Below are 24,116 nucleotides of genomic sequence, written 5' to 3'. Positions count from 1 at the left end.
CAAATACCAGGGTTGATGAAGTGACAGGTAAGCAGATCTTGCTACACTAAAGACTCCGGTCTTGTTGCTCATGTTAAGAAGTAAGTCGACGGCCGACCCTCATTGTCTATTTCTAGACGTAATTTAAGGTATGAAGCAAACTTAATTGAATCGGTTGTACTCTTTATTTTAAGTTTGATAGGATAATTGCGTTCAACATGGTCACAAAATGTTGAATTATAAGGAAGAGGACCTAATCCATATAGTGGAGCATGCAATATGATGAGCATGCAAGCCTCTTTACATTCTATCTTAGAAGCTTCTGTATGAAACATACCGCATTTTGATGAAAGAAATGTCAACAAATGTGACTCTACTATTTTTTTTTCGTCTTTTAAACGGAAATTTGTAAATTAAAAAAATTTCAATTTATAAGAAAATATATGCATTGGTAATGGGAGATTTGAGAATATTAAGACAAATTTGAGAACGTTTTTCGCCGATTTATGTGCTTTCTTTTCAAATTTACATCTTCTACGAAATAACTGATCCAATAGAATTTCAGAAAATAAAAGAGATAAATGCATTATTTTTTATGTTTTTCAATGATAGTTCAACGTGCCAAAGTTGTATGTAAATGTTTACCAAAATCTGTGACATTGCCCATTTGATGTACCTTGACCTTAATACAAACCTATTGTAGATATCCACGATTGGTCACATGATAATAATTTCCTAAGCTGAATATAAATATGAGAGTCGAATTACGGATATCATCTCTGTGTCATATTTCATGTCTAATCTAGTACGAAAATCTTAATAAATTTACAAAATGTTTAAATGATTATACTTAATAGATCTTTATATTTAAAACATAAACATTTTAATATAACAAGAGAAACATGACATACAAATGGTAAAAAAAACGTCTATTAAGACTGTATAAACAATGCAGTTTAAACGTGGGGGCAAATTTTGGATCTGACAATTTAACTAAGAAAAACGTTTACTAACTCATTATCATACCTTGAAGAACAGCAAGTAAAATAATTATTACCCATGTGAAAAAAGAAATCTTAAACTCCATTGTTAATTACTTTTTTCATTAGTTCAAATGATTGAGGAAGTAATCTCCGGAAACATTTAACAGTCCAGTGTTTCTTTTGCCGCGTTTAATATATTCGTGCATGAAGTGAAAATAGATAAAATAGACTTTTAATTTATAATATTTCCGCAAATATTGTCATTCTAAAAGTAAAAATGACCCAACTTTTTACAAACAATTGAATTGCAATTTCGACTATGTTTTACTATTAAACAACACCTACCAAAGAAAGCGCAAAAATCATAAATGTATAGTTTTAAAACCTACAAATAATTTAACCTTTATTAAATTCATTTTTTTATACTTTCGTAACAGATTATAAAAAATAACATTAATACATTCGGAAAGTCGAAAGATACCAAAGGGATATTCAAACTCATAAGTCGAAATCAAACTGGCAATTCCATAGCAAAAAGCGAAAAACGGCGAAAAGACACACTACAGTACACAACACACTACATACATGATATAGAAAACGATGCGTTTTTCTAGATTTACCGTCACCAGGAATGATCAAACAAAAAACCATTTAAACAAAGGATGTGTCAAAAATTGCGCATTTGAGGACCTATATGACTAAAGGGGCCTAACAGAATAACTATATCCACTTATGTAAATTTGTATGAAGAGTTGGAACCTTAGTTTCTTAATTATTTCTAGTTGTATCATCGGTGAATTTGCAAAAGGTACGTGTTAAATAGAGCCGAAACACAACCTATGAGCTGATGATACCACGTGGAACAGTAGTCTCCCTTGAGCAGCTTTATCAACCTAGTGCTAGAAAATGAAAATAAAATACGGAGTTGAAATCTATATATTAATGAATTTATCAATTGAAGATGAGTCTAACCTTAATTCGACTATTTGTTTTTAGAATTTATTTTAATTGAATTATATAAGAGAGGAGCCGAAAGATAACAAAGGGACTATCAAACACATTAGTCGAAAATAAACTGATAACGCCATTGGAAAAAAGGAAAAAGACCAAAAGACAAACAACAGTATACATAAAATAACATAGAAAATTAAAAACTGAACAACACGAACCCTATTATTCTCTCAAGCTCTGGAATTTCGTATTTGTTTTAAAGGGCTACTAATGTCATCAACTTTAAGTTGAAACAAAAACCATTTCACCATACACACCGTGATATGGCCTACTTCAAGAGTGACTTGAAACTTCATCTAGTTGGGAAACAAAAAACATATACTAAATGAGATAAGAATTTAATTTCAAATTGGTTACTCGGCCGTCATCTTTTTGTCGATTGTGACCGAAAGTGGTGCGTGTTAAAGTGTATCAAACTATTGATGGGAATAACAGAAGAATATATCGATTTATAAAGATATATATTGTCTTATCGAATTATACTAATTCGAAGATGTCATTGTATTCTCTGCTTAACTGTATTTTCTAAATATCTGTTGAACGATTCCTATCCTTGAAAGCAGCAACCGTCTATTTAGGAAACCGTGAGAAGGAACAAAACCCTTGATATACTGGTATCGTATAATGTATATTCAGAAATTATTGCGAGGTTTTCATTAAAGCGAATAATGCGACTAGATGAATATCCAAAAAATAAGAACTCGCATTCATAGATCTGAAACATATATTTGTATGCAGATTTTCCTAAAATCGCAATAACTAATCCAGCATTTTTTTCAAAATTGCAACACAAAATTCTTGCAATAATTTCTGATTGACAGTATTCTAAATGCAGTTTGAATTTTTAACATAGGAAATTAGGTCGATCATCTTTTTAAATTTTTTTATTACAATACAATTTAATAATTTTCGGTTTTTAAGCTCTTAAAAAAGAGGCGGACGATACCAAAGGGTCATTTAAAACTCATTAGCCGAAGAAGTAATATAAACGCCCTGGCAAAAAATTAAAAAGGACGAAAAGACTAAGAAGTCTACAAAACATTATATAGAAAAGTAAAGATTGAGCAACAAGAAACCCATCTAAAACCGGGGTGAACTCATGTGCTCCAGAAGAGTCAGGCATTCCTGCCTCAAATGTTGCACTCGTCGTGTAGCTCATGCAACTGCAAATCCGGTAATAAGTCTCATTCTGTGACTTCACAATCGAGGAAATAAGATGAAATTGCTTTTACTCCGCAATCATCTATCAAAGGAATCATAATAGGAAATGATAGCTCTGGAATATCGTATTAACTTAAACTTCGTTTTTGAATTGTTACCTTCCAACTGTTTTAAGAAACGCGAGTTATGCGTTCCAAATTATAAATCTGGTGATGATGTTTTGATAATATTATTGCATGACAGATCTGTTATCAAATGTCCAAAAGATAATTGACTGACGGGTATGGGGATCATGATGATTTCTATACTGATTAGCAAATAAATTTTGCAATTATATAGGGGCATTGTTGCAAAATTTTATCGAACAACAATATTTCTTTTCTTTTTTCATTTTATATAGATAACTTCTCTCAATTTGTTTCCCCTTATAATTTGTAAAAATAGCAGTAAGCTGATTTCAGCTCATAACTTTACTAGCATTCTATAACGTTCAGCGTCTATATGTACAGCAGATATCGTTAGTGAAGATTATAAATTAAAGAGGAACTAATATAGAAACATATGTACAATAATAAGTGTATGTTATTAGTTGTGGATATTTTCCAAACTGTTCTAAGACATGTAATAAAACAATTGCTCTCAATTAAACAGATTTCTCATAGCTTTTTAAATTAAAACTTTTTTTAAACTTATTCTCACGAAATCAAAACTACGAATTGCATGTTTACCTCTCGAGGTCGAGGTTTATTTCATTTGGATGTAAACCCATTTAGTCTTTCATTTCATTTTGTTAAACAAATGTGTGTTAATTAAATTTCCGTTTTTGGTCTGTTGGATAGAAGTGTGATTGGAAGATTTGATAAAATAATGAAAAAAATGTAGATTATGACAAGTTTCAAGCAAAAAAATAAAAGAAAGGAAAACAGAAAGAGTGAAAAACATTACTGAAAATTAGGCCTGGATAAAATCACATGTTCTATGCAAATATGTAGTGGATATCAAATTACGAAGAAGAAAACTCAAAAAATGACTTGAGACTAAGTCAATGAAAATCTTATGAACTCAAAACTACTTCGGTCGTGATTTTTAATTGTTTAATTAAGTAAGCGCTCTTGTGAAGCAAAAACGTAACGCTTTGGTATGAGAATTACACAAAAATATCGTAAGGGTGGGCAAGTTCATTAAAACGTCTGTAGACTTGCAACTTCTAAAATATTTTTCTCAAAGCAGTTATATATATACGTCGGAAGGAGAATTCCTCAAAGTATATAATCATAATCAATACAACCACCTAAAGCAAATACACCATATTGAACAAAGAGAGAAAAAAAAATCATATTTATAACCAAAACCAGCAGTTTCACGTGTTTCAAGATAACGATTTATAGACTGAAAGAAAACTCAAAACTTGGTCCAACTCTCGGAATGTTAATCGTTTTCTAATAAGGATGCCTCGATTGAATCACTACTAAATGTATTAACTTCGGTAATGCATATTTAGTAGAGTAATTGGACGAAGAATGTTCTACATTATGTTTACTAGTAATTTGCTAACATATACCTAAACATATTTTACACTTGATATCAGCACATGAGACAAATAGTGCATCTCTAAGTTCCCATTTGTTACACATATATTCTAAAATAACTGATGGAAGACAAAACAATATAAACAAAAAGGAATATCTGTCACAGATATGTTCCAATTGTCCTGCCACGAGGTCGTCGTATTTCAAAATTTTATTATCTCACGTTGGTTGTAAGTAATGCGATTCCAAATGCTTTCACTTCAATTTTTATCTTTTAAATCCATGAACTACATGTTATCTGAAATATGTTTACGAGGTTACGATCATGAATTCACTTAAAAGCGATTTTATATAGAACTTTATTTGTCAACACGACCGGTTTCATTATTGGAGCAGAAACTGCTTAAGATTCTATTGCATCTTTAACTCATGAACTCCTAAAATCATACTGCAACAGGGCATACATAGGCCTTAATTAAAGAATACAGTTGTAGGCAAAACTCCTCAAATTCCTCAAAGTTAATCTTAGATAGACCGAGGACTACGATCTCCAAATACATCGACTCGTGTTCGCATCACCCCATTGTAAAATTGTTCAGGGGAGTGAAAATAAAAAAAAATTCTAGATCATCTAAAACATTTAAACTAAAATTGGTACCAATTCAGAACCAGCCACTCAAGGTAGACGAGATGGTATCAACAGAACTTCCTGCGGTAACGTAGGAAAGTAGATATCTGATATGATTCGACGTATAAAAAAGGGAAAGATCGCATTCCTTTAATATCAGATCCCGCCAAACATTTTTGACTGTGACAAATTAGTTTATTACAATAAAATGAACAAAACAACTTAATGAAATATTATGATTGATAACAAAGAAAAATAAAGTTTATCCCGGTACCGGTGGACAGAACTAATAGTTCGATGATTATTTATTTTTTTTAAATTTAAATTCGGAAATAACGAAACGTAAATTCACAATGCAATTTCCCTCTCCTTTTACATGGATATCCTAGTAAAATGTACATGTATCTCACTAAAATTAGCAGCAACAAAATCCTTATGTGTATGATACCAGCAAGACTATTCAACGGCTTATTTTTTTCTTCACTATTATGTCATTAAAATGTCATATTGATTCTGGTTTTCCTTGTCGGCCTAACAAAATTAATAAAACAGCAGCAGAAAATGGAAATTGTTGGTACATTACCAGGTGAGGTGGGAGGGTTTTTTGAAACTTAAAAATAATCTACAATGCAAGAGTAAAGTGTCATGTATATTATTTGGAAAAACAAAATAAAACGGATCCGAATGATGCAAGTGAAATTAACGGGAAAAAAAATATATCAAATATCTTTCATTGATATTGGTATATCTTATAAATGAGATAAACCTTGTTCAGTGGTTGTCGTTTATTGGTGTGGTTCATAAGTGTTTCTCGTTTCTCGTTTTTTATATATATAAGACCGTAGTTTTTCCTGTTTGAATTGTTTTACACTAGTCATTTTGGGGCCCTTTATAGCTTGCTGTTCTGTGTGAGCCAAGGCTCCGTGTTAAAGGCCGTACTTTGACCTATAATTGTTTACTTTTTACACATTTTGACTTGGATGGATAGTTGTCTCATTGGCACTCATACCACATCTCCTTATTTATACTTATTAAAAGACAAATGTTTATACTGATATTTTAGTTTATTCGCAAGTTTGAATATGAGAAAGTGTGATTTATTTGTATATGATCATAAGGAGTGCTGATCGGTTTTATTTTTGTATCTTTTGATTACAATTATCCTTGCAATTCTTAAAGAAGCATCATTCATATGATCGAGATAAGGACATTTTATATAGCATTGTCAAAAACAATAGCATGGAAACCCAAACTGGAATAAAATAATAGGAACTTATTTTCAAAAAAATATATTCATAGATTTATATGTCTTTTTTTTCCTGTTCTGCCTCCTTAATCCAAAGATCTTGAAATAATCCAGAGGGCTTAAGCCCATTGGTAGCTATAGATATCAATCCAAGGATAATAACAGAACAGATATGGTAAAGGCATATATTAATCTATTGACCAAATGCTTGTATGTATCAATATGATTTATTACACGTAAAATTACCCTTTAAATGTCTGACAGAATAAACCAACTGGAAAACTTATTTCGAACTAATTCAATTAATTTGTCAATGAGTTTCTTTCAATGTCAAATCTTACATTATTTATAAAAGATAATATGACTAAATATGTGATAAGTAAAGTTAAACATCTTCAAGATATCATCAAAAATATAATAAACGTACTCATGTTCTTTGATTGACTATTTCATATTGCTGTTCACTCATCGCTTGAGTATTGATAGCGGTGTAGTTAGAAACATCTCTCGCTCCACTAAGGTCGACATAATTAACACTTGACGTAATCGGAATTTTCCTTTTCTGTATATGCAATTGTCTGAAAATAACATAATACAGATTAAATCAATAATATCTTGCCCCTATGGTGAATGAATGATGTATTTTATATGATATTATCTATCCTTGTTGTTGTGTAATTGTGTTTTTGTTTGTATCATTTCGTTGTATATAAAGTGTTAAACGTTCTCCACTACTTTTATTATTGTATATTCTATAATGTATAAAAATAAGAAGATTTGGTATGATTGCCAATGAGACAACTCTCCACAAGTGACCAAATGACACAGAAATTAACAACTATAGGTCACCGTTCGGCCTTCAACAATGAGTAAAACCCATAATGCACAGTCAGCTATGAAAGGTCCTGAAATGACAAATGAAAAAACAATTCAAACGAGAAAAATAACGGCCTGATTTATGTACAAAACAATTAACGAAAAACAAATATGATAATCCACATATGTTTAAAAGACTGTCCCAAGTCAAGAATATCGCTGTGATCCTTTGACATTTTGTTTTTGTCACGTGGAAAATTTGTTGTTGATGGCACATCTTTGATAGTCATTATTAAATTCAGTCGGGTATCAAACTTGGGCCTATTCAATGTTTTCATGTTGTGTAAACATTTTCTCTTCTTGAATAACATATATATTCACCAGATGTCTTTTTATTTATTTTATACTTTAAATATCATCAGAGGGAGAAATTCACTATATTTTCTTAAAACCTTAAAAGAATATAATAGAAATGTAAAAAGTTGCCAAATAGAGCTGACACATAGTTCGAAAAAATTAAACAGAGAATAACAGAAAAAAAAACATTGTATAAACAATACTACATAGAAACCCATGCCCCAACCAACCCCCGCACCACACAATCTAGATTTAGTTGTTTTCCATTCGTTTGATGTGTTTGAGCTTTTGATTTTGCCATTTGATAAGGGACTTTCCGATTTGAATTTTCCTTGGAGTTCGGTATTTTGTTATTTTACTTTTTTCTATGTAAAAATGCGTTACATGTAAACCTCAATACATCGTTAAATACCTGTTGAAAAATACAGTTGTACCAGCAAAGAAGACAGCAACGGTACAACCGATAATAGCAATTACTAATGCCACCAAAAATGAAGTAGACGTATCTGAAAAGAATGATTTTAATATAAAAGGCGAGTGTCAAGTTGTAACAATTGAATATCTCCTTATAAATTTAAGGAACTATATAAAATTTAAGTAGATATCTTATTTGTATAAAACAAATTACGATTTCTGATTAATAGGTAAAATAACCTGGTTCAACTCTTACAATGTTTTAAAAAATAGGGTAAAGGATATCAAAGGGGCAATCAGAAATGTAAGTCAACGAGAAACAGACAAAAACATGGGTTCCATTTTCACGTATGTGACCTACCGAATTAGACTATTTACCGGATTTGTACTAACATGAGCAACACGACGGGTGCAACATGTGGAGTAGGATCTGCTTACCCTTCCGGAGCACATGAGATTACCTCCAGTTTTAGATGAGTTTCGTGTTACTAAGTCTTTAATTTTCTACGTTGTGTTTTGTGTACTATTGTTTGTCTGTTTGTCTTTTTTTTTTTAGCAATGGCGTTGTCAGTTTATTTTTCATTTAGGAGTTTGAATGACCCTCTGGTATCTTTCTCCCCTCTTTATTAAGGCGAAATATACGTTATAGCACGCCTCTAGCGGAATTCAGGATAAAAAGTGCGTCGTTAATTACGCGAGTTAATCTCTCTTACTAAAAGAAAGAAACAAGCCACAACCGAGAAACGACTTCGTCCAAACATAATGCCTATGCTGTTTGGAAAATACAAATAAATGTTCAGAATGAATCTGATATAAAATCTGAGTATCTTTATTTCAATCAAAATCACCCTGTTACCACTGTGATCGTTTTAAACACGTCGGAGAGGAAAAAAAATTAGACTTGTGTTTATATCAACAGAAAATAAAAACGCTTCACAACAAAATATATAAACAAATAAACAAATAAATCTGTGGCAATTCTGCGCTTCTAGTTTTTTTAATCAAACCAGAGATGAACTCACAATATATTTTGTGAAAAATCGTTGATTTATATGAAATACATACTCTAGCTTAAAATTGTAGGTTAAGAAAAAAGTTATATTACAAAAATTCCGAACTCGGAAAGTTCCTTATCAAATGCAAAATTAGAAGCTCAAACACATCAAACGAATGAAAAACAACTGTCATATTCCTGACTTGGTACAGGCATTTCCTAATGTAGAAAATGTATAACGTTGTGAATATGTGTGTTAATATTGAACGACGTTGGTATATTCGTTTTTCATATCAACACAAATAAGGCATATGAATACAATTGAAAATTTCCGCATATGTTTCATATTTATATAAAAAGAAGATAGATACACAGGGAATAATCGAACACTAGTGCAACATTTACCAGTCGAAGAACAAACACAGCGAAAAAGAAACTTTATAATCAGTCCACAGCACATTACACAGAAACTTAGAAGTAAGCACGAACACGAACCCCACTAATATATCAAATATTTCAATGTTTTGATGTGTGAAATAGATAAATATTGTGATATAATTCAAATTATGTCCCAGTTAATTGCATTTTTAATCTTTTTTGATCATTTTGACAATGACCGTTCCAAAGTTATGTCCCTAAATTATCTAAAAAATTGGGAATTTTCCAGTGAACAGATGTTTTCAAAATATTACTTCACAAATCTTTCCAGAATTAAAAACATGAAATTAAAGTACAGATCAAGGTCGATTTTGACAGCTTTGACATTTTCTTGCGTAGAATATTCAAAGACAACCGCTACGACGACATACAGTGTAAACAATTGCAATTGGTTATTCATTTATCTCGAGTACTACTTTATTTCTACAGAAAGACGACATAACATACGGCTTTCAGAATGACTGACTAAAGAATCTTCAAATTAACTGCAATACATGAAAACAAATATCAGTAGCCATTGCTATGCATATTAAAATATCGAAACATTAGATCACCAAATTGCACTCTTATTTGGGTATAATGAAAAAAATATTATTTCATGCTACCAGAAGAAAAGATTGGAAAAATCAAACTTTATCTTTTGCACTTCAGTTGTAATCATTGCGTAACGCTACATAGTCCATTGGCAAAGTTAATTACTCAATGAATATCTTTATTGTATTTTCAACAGAAAATGTTACATGCAATATAATGGTTTTTTTTTTTTATGGAGAAGGTGAATATAAACAGTATAAATGTATGTCTTGTATGCCTTGAAACCTATATAATATACCATGTACGTACTGGTCAATGATGGTGAAAGAAAAATATTGTCCACATTCAAATTTATTCAAAATTACTTTTCTTTTGTAAAACTTCATTCATTTATTATGTATACCTTTCATAATTTCCTTCTTTCTCTCACTAGTTGACTGAGTGTTGGAATTTGTCACGTGGTTATCGCCGATCGGTTTTGTTTCTGTTACTGAAAAAGTGTCCTCTGTAGTACTTCCCTAGTTTGTTTGCGTTGTTGATTCTGGAGGGTGACACTTTATTTTTAATTCTGTATTTTTCATGCAATCAAGATTATTCAGTAGTGATTACTGTCCTTTTCAATTCAATAAAAACTCGCTGCTTGGTGTTCCTACGATTCCTTCAATTATTTATCTATTATATATACGATATGGATGGTCAACTTTGAAACATTTGCGGTGCTTTTGTCTCTCACATGTACATTCATATCGAAGTAAAAAACATCCTATTTTAACTTTATCTAAAGTCTTAATTTAAAGCACATTCTTCACGCTTCTATTGGTTATGATAAATAATCTTTCCTTATATATCTTATTTATCAAATATATATCAGGGCAGCAACAGTTCAATGAAAACAAAGTTCAGAATACAGAAATTTTATTTGTTTATCAAATTCCCATTATTTCCTCCCCGAGGGTATCACCAGCCCAGTAGTCAGCACTTCTGTATTGGTGGGAATTATCACAATTATACATAAACTGCTTACAAAACTTAAAGAGTACCTTAACTGTAGTTTGCAAAAATTTCGGAATTTTAGGTCCTCAATGCTTAGGGTACACACGTTTGATTCTGCTATTTATGATGGTTTTATTTGAAGAGGGATTTTATATTCGTACATCCAACAAAAGATATATATTCAAATTCCTGCCCACCCACCCCCAGCCAATTGTTGAAACCTAGAAAACTACTCTTATGGTAATTCATGACACACAATATGTCTTTTGAACTTAATATATTGCTATGATCTCATTTCTCCCTTCTTTTTTTTCCGTTTTTCCCCAAAATTTTTTTGTCTAGTTTTGAAGACTTTGCTGTTAATTACAATTTATATTTAAATGATGAAGGTTTTACGGTCAACTATCACTTTTAACTACAACATTACTTGATATGTAGGGGAAAAAACTCTTATATTGAGTCACCGTATGGAACTGGTTGACTTTGTTCTTGCTATCATGAGGATGTATCTAGCAATTTTGGAATAGACTTTTTTCAGTTGTTAACAGTTGCAACGGAGTGACTTAAAAACAAACGGTGCTTGGTAAGATAACTCTTTTAAAGAAAAAGTGTTCGGTAAAGCGGTCTCTCTTTAAAACGTGTATAAATTGTTTTAGATCATACACACGATAGATATACCGCATCTTGCGCAATAAACAAACAGCAGACACAATAACTTTAGCAATACATTGTTGTCGTACACTTAAGTTGACATATGAAAATTAAAAAAAAACATAAAAAAGGTATGTGCTTTGAAGTTCCGAGGGATATTTCAAGCGATTCTGTTAGACTGAAGTATCAATGATGAAAGTTGATTATGAAATATCTGTAACAAAATAAGAGCAACAGTGGCATTATTTTCTTTTACTGTTCCCGATGGATATATCCAGGAAAGGAAAGTGCGTAATACGCATACAGGAGTGATTTCGGTAAGGGCCATATTTGGTCCCGACAATAAAGGTCAACGTTTCAAGTTAAAAATGTTTTAAGTTGATGAAAAGTCATGTGAGAAATTTAAATAGAACGTTCTTTTGTCCAAGTTTTATTTTAAAGCGTTGATTCGTATCTCCCAAATAGGCCAACAATAGAGATTTTTGCTAAATTTAACAAAACCGTCCGGATTTCAATCAGATTTGGGCATGGGAAACATAGAGCGCATATGTCGACTAAATATTCAAGTCAGATATGTAAAATGCTAAAATAAACATTATGTGAAAAGATTTGTTTTTGCCGACGCATGCGCTCTACAGTTGGGTGCAGACCAAGCATTACATGTAAACGGGCGGAAAAAGTTAACGCGGCGTTTACTCGCGTGCACTTCAAGTAAACGCCGCGTTAACTGTGCGTTAACTCGGAAATTTCAGTAGATATAAAAAGTAAACGGGCGTTTACTTTCGCGTTTACCTTCGCGTTAACGCAAAATCGACGCGTCTTCTAATTTTGTGTAAGGATGGATTGTATAAAACAAATGATAGCAATATTGAACCACAATGACTACAAAATTTTGTTCGCATCAATTGAGAGTGCCAAAATGTCCTGTTTTTTTCAAAATATTGAATCGTAAACAAATATCAGTAGATTTCATACCTCAGACTGACTCGTATAACAAAATTATTTTTCCACATCAACCAAAAAAGATCTAATTTGCTCTTGTTTTATGTAAATCTTATAGTCGCATACTAAATCAGTAATATTTTTATATCAGTATGGATTGTATAATACAAATGACAGCAATATTGGAAAACAATAACTAAAAAATTTGGTTCACATCAATTAATAATGCCAGCATGTCCTCTTTTTATTCAAAATATCTAATTGTAAACAAATATCAGTAGTTTTTATACCTCAGACTGACTCTTATAACAAAGTTATTTGTCTGCATCAACCAAAACTGACCATATTGCACTTTATCAAGTCAATCTATATAGCTGCACAGTAATTCAGTTATATTTTTAGGTCAGGTGGGACTGTATAATACGAATTACAGAAATATTGGACCACAATGACTAAAAATTTGGTTCGCATTAATTTATAGTGCCAGCATGTCCTCTTTTTATTCAAAATATCTAATCGTGAACAAATATCAGTAGTTTTTATACCTCAGACTGACTCGTATAACAAAATTATTTGTCTGCAACAACCAAAACTGACCTAATTTGCTCTTTTTTATGTAAATCTTATAATCGCATAGTAAATCAGTTATATATTTATGTAAGGATGGATTGTTTAAAACAAATGATAGCAATATTGGACCACAATGATTCAAAATTTTGTTGGCATCAATTGAGAAAGCCAAAATGTCCTGTATTTATTCAAAATATTGAATCGTGAACAAATATCAGTAGTTTTCATACCTCAGACTGACTCGTATAACAAAATTACTTGTCCGCATCAACCAAAACTGACCTAATTTGCTCTTTTTTATGTAAATCTTATAGTTGCATAGTAAATCAGTTATATTTTTATGTAAGGATGGATTGTATAAAACAAACGATAGCAATATTGGACCACAATGACTACAAAATTTTGTTCGCATCAATTGAGAGTGCCGAAATGTCCTGTTTTTATTCAAAATACTGAATCGTAAACAAATATCAGTAGTTTTTTTTACCTCAGACTGACTTGTATAACACAGTTTTTTAAAGAGGGACTGTATAATACAAATGACAGCAATATTGGAAAACAATGACTAAAAAATTTGGTTCGCATCAAATTATAGTGCCAGCATGTCCTATTTTTATTCAAAAAATTGAATTGTAAACAAATATCAGTAGTTTTCATACCTCAGACTGACTCGTATTACAAACTTATTTGTCTGCATCAACCAAAACTGACCATATTTGCACCTTATTATGTAAATCTTATAGTCGCATACTAAATCACTAATATTTTTATATCAGGATGGATTGTATAATACAAAAGACAGCAATATTGGAAAACAATGACTAAAAAATTTGGTTTGCGTCAATTTATAGTGCCAGCATGTCCTGTTTTTATTCAAAATATTGAATCGTAAGGAAATATCAGTAGTTTTCATACTTTAGACTGACTCGTATAAGAAAATAATTGGTCCGCATCAACCAAAACTGACTATATTTGCACTATATCATGCTAATCTATATAGCTGCATAGTAAACTAGTTATATTTTTAGGTCAGGAGGAACTGTATAAAACAAATGACAGTAATATTAGAAAACAATGACTACACAATTTTGTTCGCATCATGTTATAGTGCCAGCATGTCCTCTTTTTATTCAAAATATTGAATCGTAAACAAATTTTAGTGTTTTCATACCTTAGACTGACTCATACAACAAAATTATTTGTCCGCATCAACCAAAACTGACCATATTTGCACGTTATTATGGAAATCTTGATAGTTGCATAATGAACTGTCACTTAAGTCAGTAGTTCAGGATGGTTTGTATTGAAATCAAAACTATAATATTTAACGGCATCATCCAAAACTGACATGACTGATTAAAGTAATTTATAATGAAAAGTACGAGTTGACATGTATCCAAAGTATGAGAAGTTCTCTTCTTGGAAAAGTGTACTGTTAATATACTATGGCGGTTGATTGATTTCGTTTGTAGCCTAACGTCCAGGGGCAAATATTTTTTTTTCATGTTCAGAACGAGTATATTTTTCTGACGTCCCAGATATCATTTATAATCGTTATGTATAAGTCTGTCTAAAATGGCGAGATGGTACAAATGTACATACTTATACAACACCTGATCAATATCCCTATATATACACCGCCCTATATACACTGTACAATTTTCGATCGAACATTTGGCAAAACAGAATCTTAAATCATGCAAATCCAAGGCAAACAAGGTGAATTACGATTAAAAATCCATGTATTAAATGCATAGAGTTATATTTAGGAAGAGACATTTACACAATCAGTTAGCACGAAAAGTAAACGCGCGTTTACTTTCAAGTGCACGTAGAAATACACTTGTGAAATCTGTAGTAAACGCCCGTTTACTTTTAAGTGCACGTAAAAATAAACTTGTGAAATCTGAAGTAAACGCCCGTTTACTACTGACTAAACGGACACATAGTAAACGCCCGTTTACTCGGGTAGACATTAGAAATTTCCATTTTGACCACGTTAACGTAATTATAGTAAACGCGCGTTTACTAGTAAACGCGAAAATTGAAGTTAACTAACGAAATATGTGCACGCGGCGTTAACTTGCGTTTACTTTATGTAATGCTTGGTCTGCACCCAACTGTATGTTCCCTGTCCATTAAATCACTGGAAATTAAACTGTTTTCACGGAATGTTATTAAAAAATTAAAATGAGTATTGTTATGACGTCATGAATAAAAGGCAAATTACGTACATTTTCAACAAAAAGAAATTTTTCTTATCTAGTCGTTGTATTAGCTATGATTCATTTTGATATTGGTCAATAAATCCTAATATGGAATTGTAGCTAAAATTAGGGAACCATTTTAGGGCCTTATTGAACCTACCCTTTTTATTATAAAGTGTTATTTAATTTTTGTCTGCGTCGATACAGAAACTGATGTACTATAGGTCCTCAAGGGTATCATCAGCACAGTAGTCAGTGCTACAGGTACTGACATGATTTATAACAAACCTTTCTTACATTGTCCGTTTATAAATTGAGAAATTATTAGAAAATATGGTTCCAACTCCCTCAAGCAAAGTTGATCTTAGATGGTTTTGGCTGTTATTTATAGATCCCTTTTGGTCATATAGCTCTTCAAGTGTATCGGTTTGTTTTTATTTTCAATTATAAAATTTACGACAACACTTGCTTATAACGCAATCCCAATTATTGACCTAGGAATAGAAGCACAGTCATCCCTGTAAATCTTCCGTCCGACAATAAAAACCCTTCCTTCTGTGGAGCATCAGTTCGGCTATGTAGGATAAAAAAAAATAGTACACAGCTACATACGGAAAAAATAGGGACATAATTCGACGCTTCAAATAGAGTGAGTGCCACTCCTTCTGTGTGGTAAAGAACCATTCGAACTAATCTCTAAACAGTGGCATGTGGCAGAATGAAATTTCTGGACCTTTCACATATACTCTCGTGTACCTTACATAACCTACTTCATGTCTTTATTGTTAATTCATTCTCCTCCTGAATATTTATGAAATAGTTGTCATTGGACGTTGAGTAAGGAATGATCAAGAATGTTCGTGATAAAAAAAGAGTATTTGAATACCCCATAGTGTGTCCACGACTTAAAATAATTTTTGGTTAAATTCAGGCAAAATTTGGTAAAATAAAAGCAATAAAAGTTCTGGTTATGAAAACATTTTCTAAGGTTTGACAACAATGAACATAAATAAAATGATAGCGCAAACTCTAGATGTCTTTGTGTTGTAGGAAATTTTCTGTTATTCATATTGCACTTATTGAGTACTACTATAGCACTTACTTTGATTGTCAAAACATTGCTTCTGTGAGTAAATTACATCATCTTTATAAGACAATATTGTCGTCTGGTTGTAAACAAAACAATAACTTGACTCATACTGAACAGCAACACAAGCTTCAGTTTGAATGCAGTATCTTTCACATTCATCAAACGATTTTATAGGAAATACTTTCATCCAATCAACATCTTCACCTGATAATCCTTCTTGACGTGCTTTCATTTCGCAAGTATATATCGTTTGATCTGCAACAATACATTTTGTTGTCACAAGACAATGTTCGTGCATTTGTCTTTTAATATTGCAATCTTATGGAAACTATAAAAAAAAACGTCCATATTCTTTTCTTTCGAATATATTCAATACATAACACTCATTAAAAGATACCAGGCTAAATGTTTAGCTTAAGTTTTTTTAAAAGAGCAGACACCTTAGGTACGAAGGTTCCTATACTCTTTTTTAGGTGTAGGGATTAGTATATGTGGCAATTAAGAATTAATTTGACTTAAGGATCTACGATTACGTTCAGAGAAATATGACAGCCTTTTACAAATGTAAGCTAAGTAATACAGGAGAAAAGATTAACATGAAATATTTTGTCTAAATTCGAATGGCTTATACTGAGGCATCTATACTCATATAACATGATGCTTATCCATCTAGGAAAGTATAATAGTCTTCCTTAAAAAGTTCATAGACTGACTTTAATTTTCAGTTCATTGATATGTATCAAAAAAGAGGGGCGAAAGATACCAGAGGGACAGTCCAACTTATAGTTCGAAAACAAACTGACAACGTCATGGCTAAAAACTAAAAAGACAAACAGACAAATAATAGTACACAAGACACAACATAGAAAACTAAAGACTAAGCAACCGGAACCCCACCAAAAAATGGGGGTGATCTCAGGTGCTCCGGAAGTGTAAGCAGATACTGCTCCACATGTGGCACCTGTCGTGTTGCTCATGTTATTACAAATCCGGTAAATAGTCTAATTCGGTAGGATACATTCGTGGTGAAAAAGGAAGTAGATTGTAATTACGACATAAAGAACATATCCGATATCATCTGTGAAACGGTTATTCCATTACGGTCAACCAACTCGTGATGGCGTCCGTAAAATTAACGAAGGGATGATTTCAACTTCACCATTTGGAACTCTTGGTTTAATAGCTTCCTTGTGAGCAGCAACCCTCTTTCAATGAAATCATGATAGGAAATACAAGCCCGGGAATATCGTATCAATTGGGAGATATATACTCCGTATGCAGGCGCTGCTGGAATGTTGCTACATAGAAATGGAAAGTTCACCATTGGGAAGCTGAAATCATCTCTTTTGTCGTAAAGTTTTGTTTGCAACCGACCCTCATTGTCAATTTCTAGATGTAAGTCAAGATATGAGGCAAACTTAACTGTATCTGTTGTATCCTTTATCTCTAGTTCGATGGGATAGATGCGTTCAACATAGTCACCAAATTTTGAATTATTTAGTGAGAGAACATCATCTATGTAGCGGAAAGTAAAGTTAAAGGATATTGCTAACTTCTTATCTTTCTTCCTAAGAAGTTCCTGTATGAAGTCAGCCTCATAATAATAAAGAAACAAGTCGGCAAGAAGAGGGGCACAATTGGTTCCCATTGGAATGCCGACAGTCTGTTGAAAAACACGTCCTCCAAACGTAACAAATATGTTGTCAATCAAGAAATCAAGCATCTTGATAATGCCAGTTTCAGAGAATTTTTTGTTTGAATCAGAGTGATTCTTTACACAGTAGGATTTATTCCTCCCCAAGACAAGATACTTGTATCTACGTTCGCCATTCAAGTGTTACATACAATTACCTATCTTCGATACTAACGGCCTCATAATCATGATAAGCATTGAATCTTGGCTGAAGATGGCATTATGGGCAACTCAGCCGTTTCACTTAAGATGAAGGACGATTACCCTACAACATTTTTATTCAATATTTTATGAGAAAATGACCTATATCAACATTTGTCTGCGCTTAACCATCATATCGTTAGGACTTACAACCGTATAAATGTATCTAAACATGATTTTAAGAGAAAACAGTCGTTTCTTGTGAAAACTATGTAACGCTGACTTATAGTTTAGAATTCATTGATTAATTAGCAGTTTTCATTGCGTCATTTCTCATTTAGCTTTTAGTTTACCTTTCGATACGTTGAACTCTCAGGTTCAATTTCACTGCCAGAATCATACAAGAAATAGAATATGCTTATATGTGGTTGATCACGAAAGTAAAGGAAAAGTCAAAATTTGGAGCCATACATACCTGTGTTTACTGTTCAACCTAATTTCTAACCAGACGTGTAATATATGTAAACATGCAAGTAAAGTAAAAACAATGACGTCACTTCCAAAAAAAGACAATTTAAAAACCACTTCTTTATATCATGTTAAAGAGAGATAATCAATCTTCTTTTTATTCCGTTCACCGTAGGCTAATATTTTAAATATGTTTTCAATCTTTTCAAAATTTACAGTATTAACCTTTAGAAGGATACTGAAGGTTTGACAGTTTTATGTGGTATTTCTAAGCAAAAGAGAGGCAACAGTTAACAAAGGAATATTTGAATTCATAATTCGAAAACAAACCTGCGTATGCCATGGCAAGACTAAAAAAAATCGAAAGACACACAACAGTATACGAAACACAACATAGAAAACCACGCATGAGTAACATGAAACCCACAAAAAAAAGGTGGTGATATCGGGTTACCGATTATAAATGATCAAACATATTGTTAGTTTTACATTTCGCTGTTTGAGTATTATATTTTTTTCTAAAAGCTGACAATTTGAATAAAAAGTTGTAAGCGAAATATCTGAAACAAATGAAGTTAAGTTGGTTTGAATCCAATTTATGGACTTGCACATTAATTGCCAAAGGATCCTGTGTTCGTAGGAAGAACACTATGACACAACAAAAAATATTTTGTTTATGTTTTTTTTGCTTGTTTTAGAAATAGATCATGGATTACAAAATTCTGTAATTTTTCCTAGTTCAACGCTATAACAATTTGATTCTCTTAACGTTCGGCATTATATTGGAATAGAAAGAACAGTGTAATTCTGAAGTAAAAAATAGTAGAACAGAAAATTATCGTATAATAGTATAGGCAGATAGATAATTGCACCTGAATGTCAAATATATAGTTATTTCTTTTTATCAAAAGAGGACATAGAACATTATTATAAGAGTCATACGACGGAAAACTCTTTCTTTCGGTGATTTGTCGGACGCACAGTATAAATCTAAAGAAAATTACAAAATCATTTTAAACAAAAACAAAACGTTACTAAATAAAACAAAACTCGAATTATAACGAAACTAGAATACGATTGTTATAATCTTTAAAGCGTCCATGTTCACACATCATTAAGAGTTTGAATCCACTGTCCGGTGTTGATATATTTTGTTTAAAGCAAATCATTGGCAGTAAAAACGCATCACAAATGGTAGGCTTATATTTTTGAAAAAAAAAACGCGGGTTTTGTCTTTCTAAGACTCATCAGTGGCGCTCGAAATAAACAATTGAAGGCCCATTAAAATACAAAGTTGTAGAGTTTAAATAATACAATAAATTAAGGCGACAGTGGTTTCACTGATAAGTCTCATGTAGACAATACGTGTGTCTCGATTAAAGATAATAAACCTGTTATCTTTGATGAGTTTTAACTTATTTTCAAAGTCGTACTATCAATTTGTGTATAAAGTGTTGAGTGTATTGGATATATTCTATAGTGTTTTAGTTTACTGTAAATAAATGTTTATGCAATGTTGAATTGTTCAAATAACAAAACGCGCGTCTGGCGTACCAAATCAAAAGATTATTTTATCTTAAAATCATTTTTAGACAAAGTTATGTGGTTGAAGGATATAACGATATGATACAAGAATTTAATGTATGTCAGTTTATCATAAAATGTTAATCTAATTTGATTAAAATGTAGTAAAATGTTGTAAGGTAAGTGCCTTACCTTTTATGTGATATGGCTACGTTGCCAGAAATGCCATCTTCAACCAAGTTTTAATTATTATGAGGTCTTTAGTTTCTAATATAGGCAATCGGAATTAAAACCAAATACATATATATCAATGACATGTAACATGAAAGTAAGTTTACCAACTTTTTAGGGAAGACTACTATTCTTTCCAAGATGCACCAGCATTACGTTATATGACTATAGATGCCTCAGTATAAGACATTCACATTTGGACAAACAAATTCATGACAATCTTTGTACCGTACAGTTAACTCTTGTATGTGTTACCTTTGGTGAGAGGCTTTTATATTACAGGCCCAGAGGCTTTCACATTTAGGCCTGTGAAACATAGACAAACTAAATATTCAAGTCAGATAAGTAATTTGTTATGACAAACGAAATTTTAAAAGATCTTTCTGTTTGGTGCTTATGATATATTTTTCTGGTCCTAAAAACCAATGGAATGTGAAATGTTTTCATTGCATTTCATGCAAAATTGAAATTTGTGACGTCAACAATACATAATTTTTCAACAAAGGGACATTTTTCTATCTAGCCGCTGTTTTATCTATGACTCATTGTGTCAATGGCCAATGCATCCTAATTTGTAAGGGGCTATATAACGGCTTTATCAAAGATACTTCTGTTGATTACATTGACTCTGAAAACCCTATAGAGGTTCAAAAATCAAAATTTTCAAAAATTACAAGCTTGAAAAAATTGTCAGTTTTGTTTGTTCTGCCGCCATAATGTTCATATTCTTTTGTATATTGTAATTTTCATGAGCGGAACATCTATCAAACAAAATCAATTGCATTTAATTGGATGCATCTTTTTGTTTATTAATAACCTATTTATTTTATATGAGGTACCAGATTGATTTTTTCATAATAGCTTACTTCTTGATATTTGCATACAGTATCCCCTGGTGAAGTCACCATCTATAATCCTTGATTTAAGTTTCAGTTCACTTCCTCTTAGAGCAATTGACCTCACATCAGTCCCACTGGTACATTCAATCGACTGAAGAGATCGAGTTGTATGCGATGTATCTATATATTCAACATCCACTGCAAGTCCACAGTTCTGTTGTTCTGGGGCCGCATTGCTTTGTTTTTCGTATTTAGACATGTATATAGTGTAATTAGTTACAGTATTTTGTAAAGTAATATGACATATGCAGTTGTTTTGTTGTTTTGTTATTCGTAATGATACGCTGTCAACCGATTTACTTCCATGAAAGTTACTTTCTTCTACAGAATCGTCTGTACACATATCTGCCACTAACAGAAAGTACATTTATAAAAACATCCTATTGTTTCCTAGCATTTTCATATGATACATATAAAGTGATGTAAGGAGTACGTACGTTTTGAATAAAGAATTCTACTTCACAACTCCAAAGGTGCAAATCATTCATCTGTTTTTTTTCTTACATATTCAAATATATAATATGTATAATTTTCTTCAGTAAACAGTATTTTAATAGTAAAGGCTTATCATCAGATCAGCAGTCTGTGATTCTGATTTGTCCTGATTTATAACATACATTTCTAAAATTCCTCGTTTCTAAATAACTGAGTCATTTAGAAACTTATGTACCAACTCCCACAGGAAAAGTTGACCTAAGAAGAATTTGACTTTTATTTATATGTCCTTTTTTTGTTATATAGATCATAACGGGTCTACGGAATTTAACATCCCTGGTTTTCAAATAATTAAGTTGGAGAGTTCCTGGTGAAGGTATAAACAGAAAAGCGTTTCGGAACTCACGTCTGTTGTACACATTTATAAGCCTGGTGTCTTTGACGATTTTGTTTTACGGTCAAAATTTATAAAGTTGTATTTCATTTTATATCTCAAATCTCCATTTTTTTAATTTCATTTTTATTTCATAGTGCTGCTAGACACGTGTATATGTATTTCTTTGCACATACTTTTTAAAGCAAACGCTTGTTAATAAAACATTGTGAAATGTTACAATCCAAGCAGTATATGCGATTATTGAGAGGTACAAGTAGAAGTGTACACTTTCAAAACACGTTCTATACTGTATCGTCCTAAACATTACAGTATTCAGTATATAGAATCAAACTTTAGAAAGAGATTTAAATGGTGACGATTGCATGATGCAACAACATTTCTCTGAGTTAACTAATTCTACGCAAGAAACTGGGATGCAAGATTTAAAATAAAATCATCAAAATAACAGTAATATAATTTGGTACGTCAGACGCTCGCCTCGTCTACAGACGTTTCAACAGTGAAGCTCGTTTTAAAAAAGTTAAAAGGCTAAATCAAAGGCAATACTTTGAATAGCATCGAGGAATCAAAATTCCCAAAGGTTTTGCTCAAATATAGGTAAGTTTATCTATTCTTAGGGTAGAACATTTTTGTATTCGAACAACTTTCACCTTGTTTATGGACCTCGTAGATCAAATTAAAAAAAAATCAAATACCGTTGCATTTTATCGATCTTGTCTAAACGTCGACTTTGACAAATATGCAATACGAAAGGTGGTACATATGGTACAATTGATACATAAATCTATATTTATCTATAGGTCATCACTTTGAGATTTCTTTTTGATCTTACATTTGTAACAATAATATTCAGCTCCATTTATTCCAATTATTAATGTAGGGTTGATAAATAACTAGTTAATCCCAGTTACATCTATATATATAAAAATTTTCTCTTCTCCTTCTCGCCGTGGTGTCCCACTCGGTGTTGACTTCTATTATTTGGAAGGTAACATTATCAAATGAATGTTTCGTTGAACGAAGATGTCTTGTGAGAGGACAGTTTTTGTTGGTTTTGTACCATGAACGATGGTTATTGGGCCGAATATTAAATTTGTCCATTGTTTCTCCCACATACTGAATGCCACATGTGTCACATATTAATATATAAATTGAGTTCTCCGTTTTACAGTTGGAATTTGAGTAGATGGTATAATTTTGTTTAGAAACGGAGCTGATGAAAGAACTGCTTGTATTTGCAGCTTTACAACACAAGCAGTTCCTTCGACCACATTGTGTGTAGCAACCGGGAAATGGAGTAGGCTGCTTTGCTAATACAGATGTCACTAATTTGTCACGGATGTTTTTAGGTCTTCCATACCTCTTCACACGCTGCTATTCCTTCGTCTTGTGGAATGTTGGTATATAAAGAAGACACGTCCATGGATGCAAGTATATGATTGCTTGGTAGAGGATTATAACGGACCTTCATACCAAACAAACGGACAAACATCAATTCCTTTCTCCTAAAAGTTGCCATCCTAAACACTGCTCCCGTGGCATCCCATTCAGCCAGGCATTGCGAATCAAGAGAATATGCTCTACTGAAAATACGCAAAATGCTAGACTTGGACAACTACGTAAACATCTAGTTGTTCGAGGATACAATAACAACATCATTGATAGCGCTTTCGAAAGAGCAAACAAAACTAGTCGCCAAGAACTTCTAGAGTACAAAGATAAGAATAAAGCAGCTAACAGAACACCCCTTGTACTCACTTACCATCCTGATTTTAAAAATGTGTC

At 32.1% G+C, this 24,116-nt stretch overlaps 1 protein-coding gene and 1 long non-coding RNA gene across 2 annotated transcripts in view; both read right to left on the bottom strand.

Moving 5' to 3' along the window:
- Window positions 1-6,964: 6,964 nt before the first annotated feature.
- Window positions 6,965-24,116, bottom strand: part of LOC127725205 (uncharacterized) — a 55,748-nt gene continuing 38,596 nt past the window's right edge. The window contains exons 6-7 of the mRNA XM_052232062.1: window positions 8,123-8,216; window positions 6,965-7,115 (exon numbers count right to left, since the gene is read on the bottom strand). Coding sequence (XP_052088022.1) covers window positions 6,965-7,115; window positions 8,123-8,216 — 245 coding nt within the window. The remainder of the gene's footprint in view (window positions 7,116-8,122; window positions 8,217-24,116) is intronic.
- Window positions 10,603-21,870, bottom strand: LOC127725206 (uncharacterized). Its single transcript, XR_007992842.1, has 3 exons — window positions 21,467-21,870; window positions 16,556-16,798; window positions 10,603-10,658 (listed from the first exon to the last, which is right to left on the bottom strand). It is a non-coding gene; the product is annotated as an uncharacterized LOC127725206 (long non-coding RNA).

Source organism: Mytilus californianus, unplaced genomic scaffold (assembly GCF_021869535.1).
Source record: "Mytilus californianus isolate M0D057914Y unplaced genomic scaffold, xbMytCali1.0.p SCAF_15, whole genome shotgun sequence".
Taxonomy (NCBI): domain Eukaryota; kingdom Metazoa; phylum Mollusca; class Bivalvia; order Mytilida; family Mytilidae; genus Mytilus; species Mytilus californianus.
The sequence above is the reverse complement of the archived record's forward strand: the minus strand, read 5'-3'. Positions and strand labels throughout refer to the sequence as shown.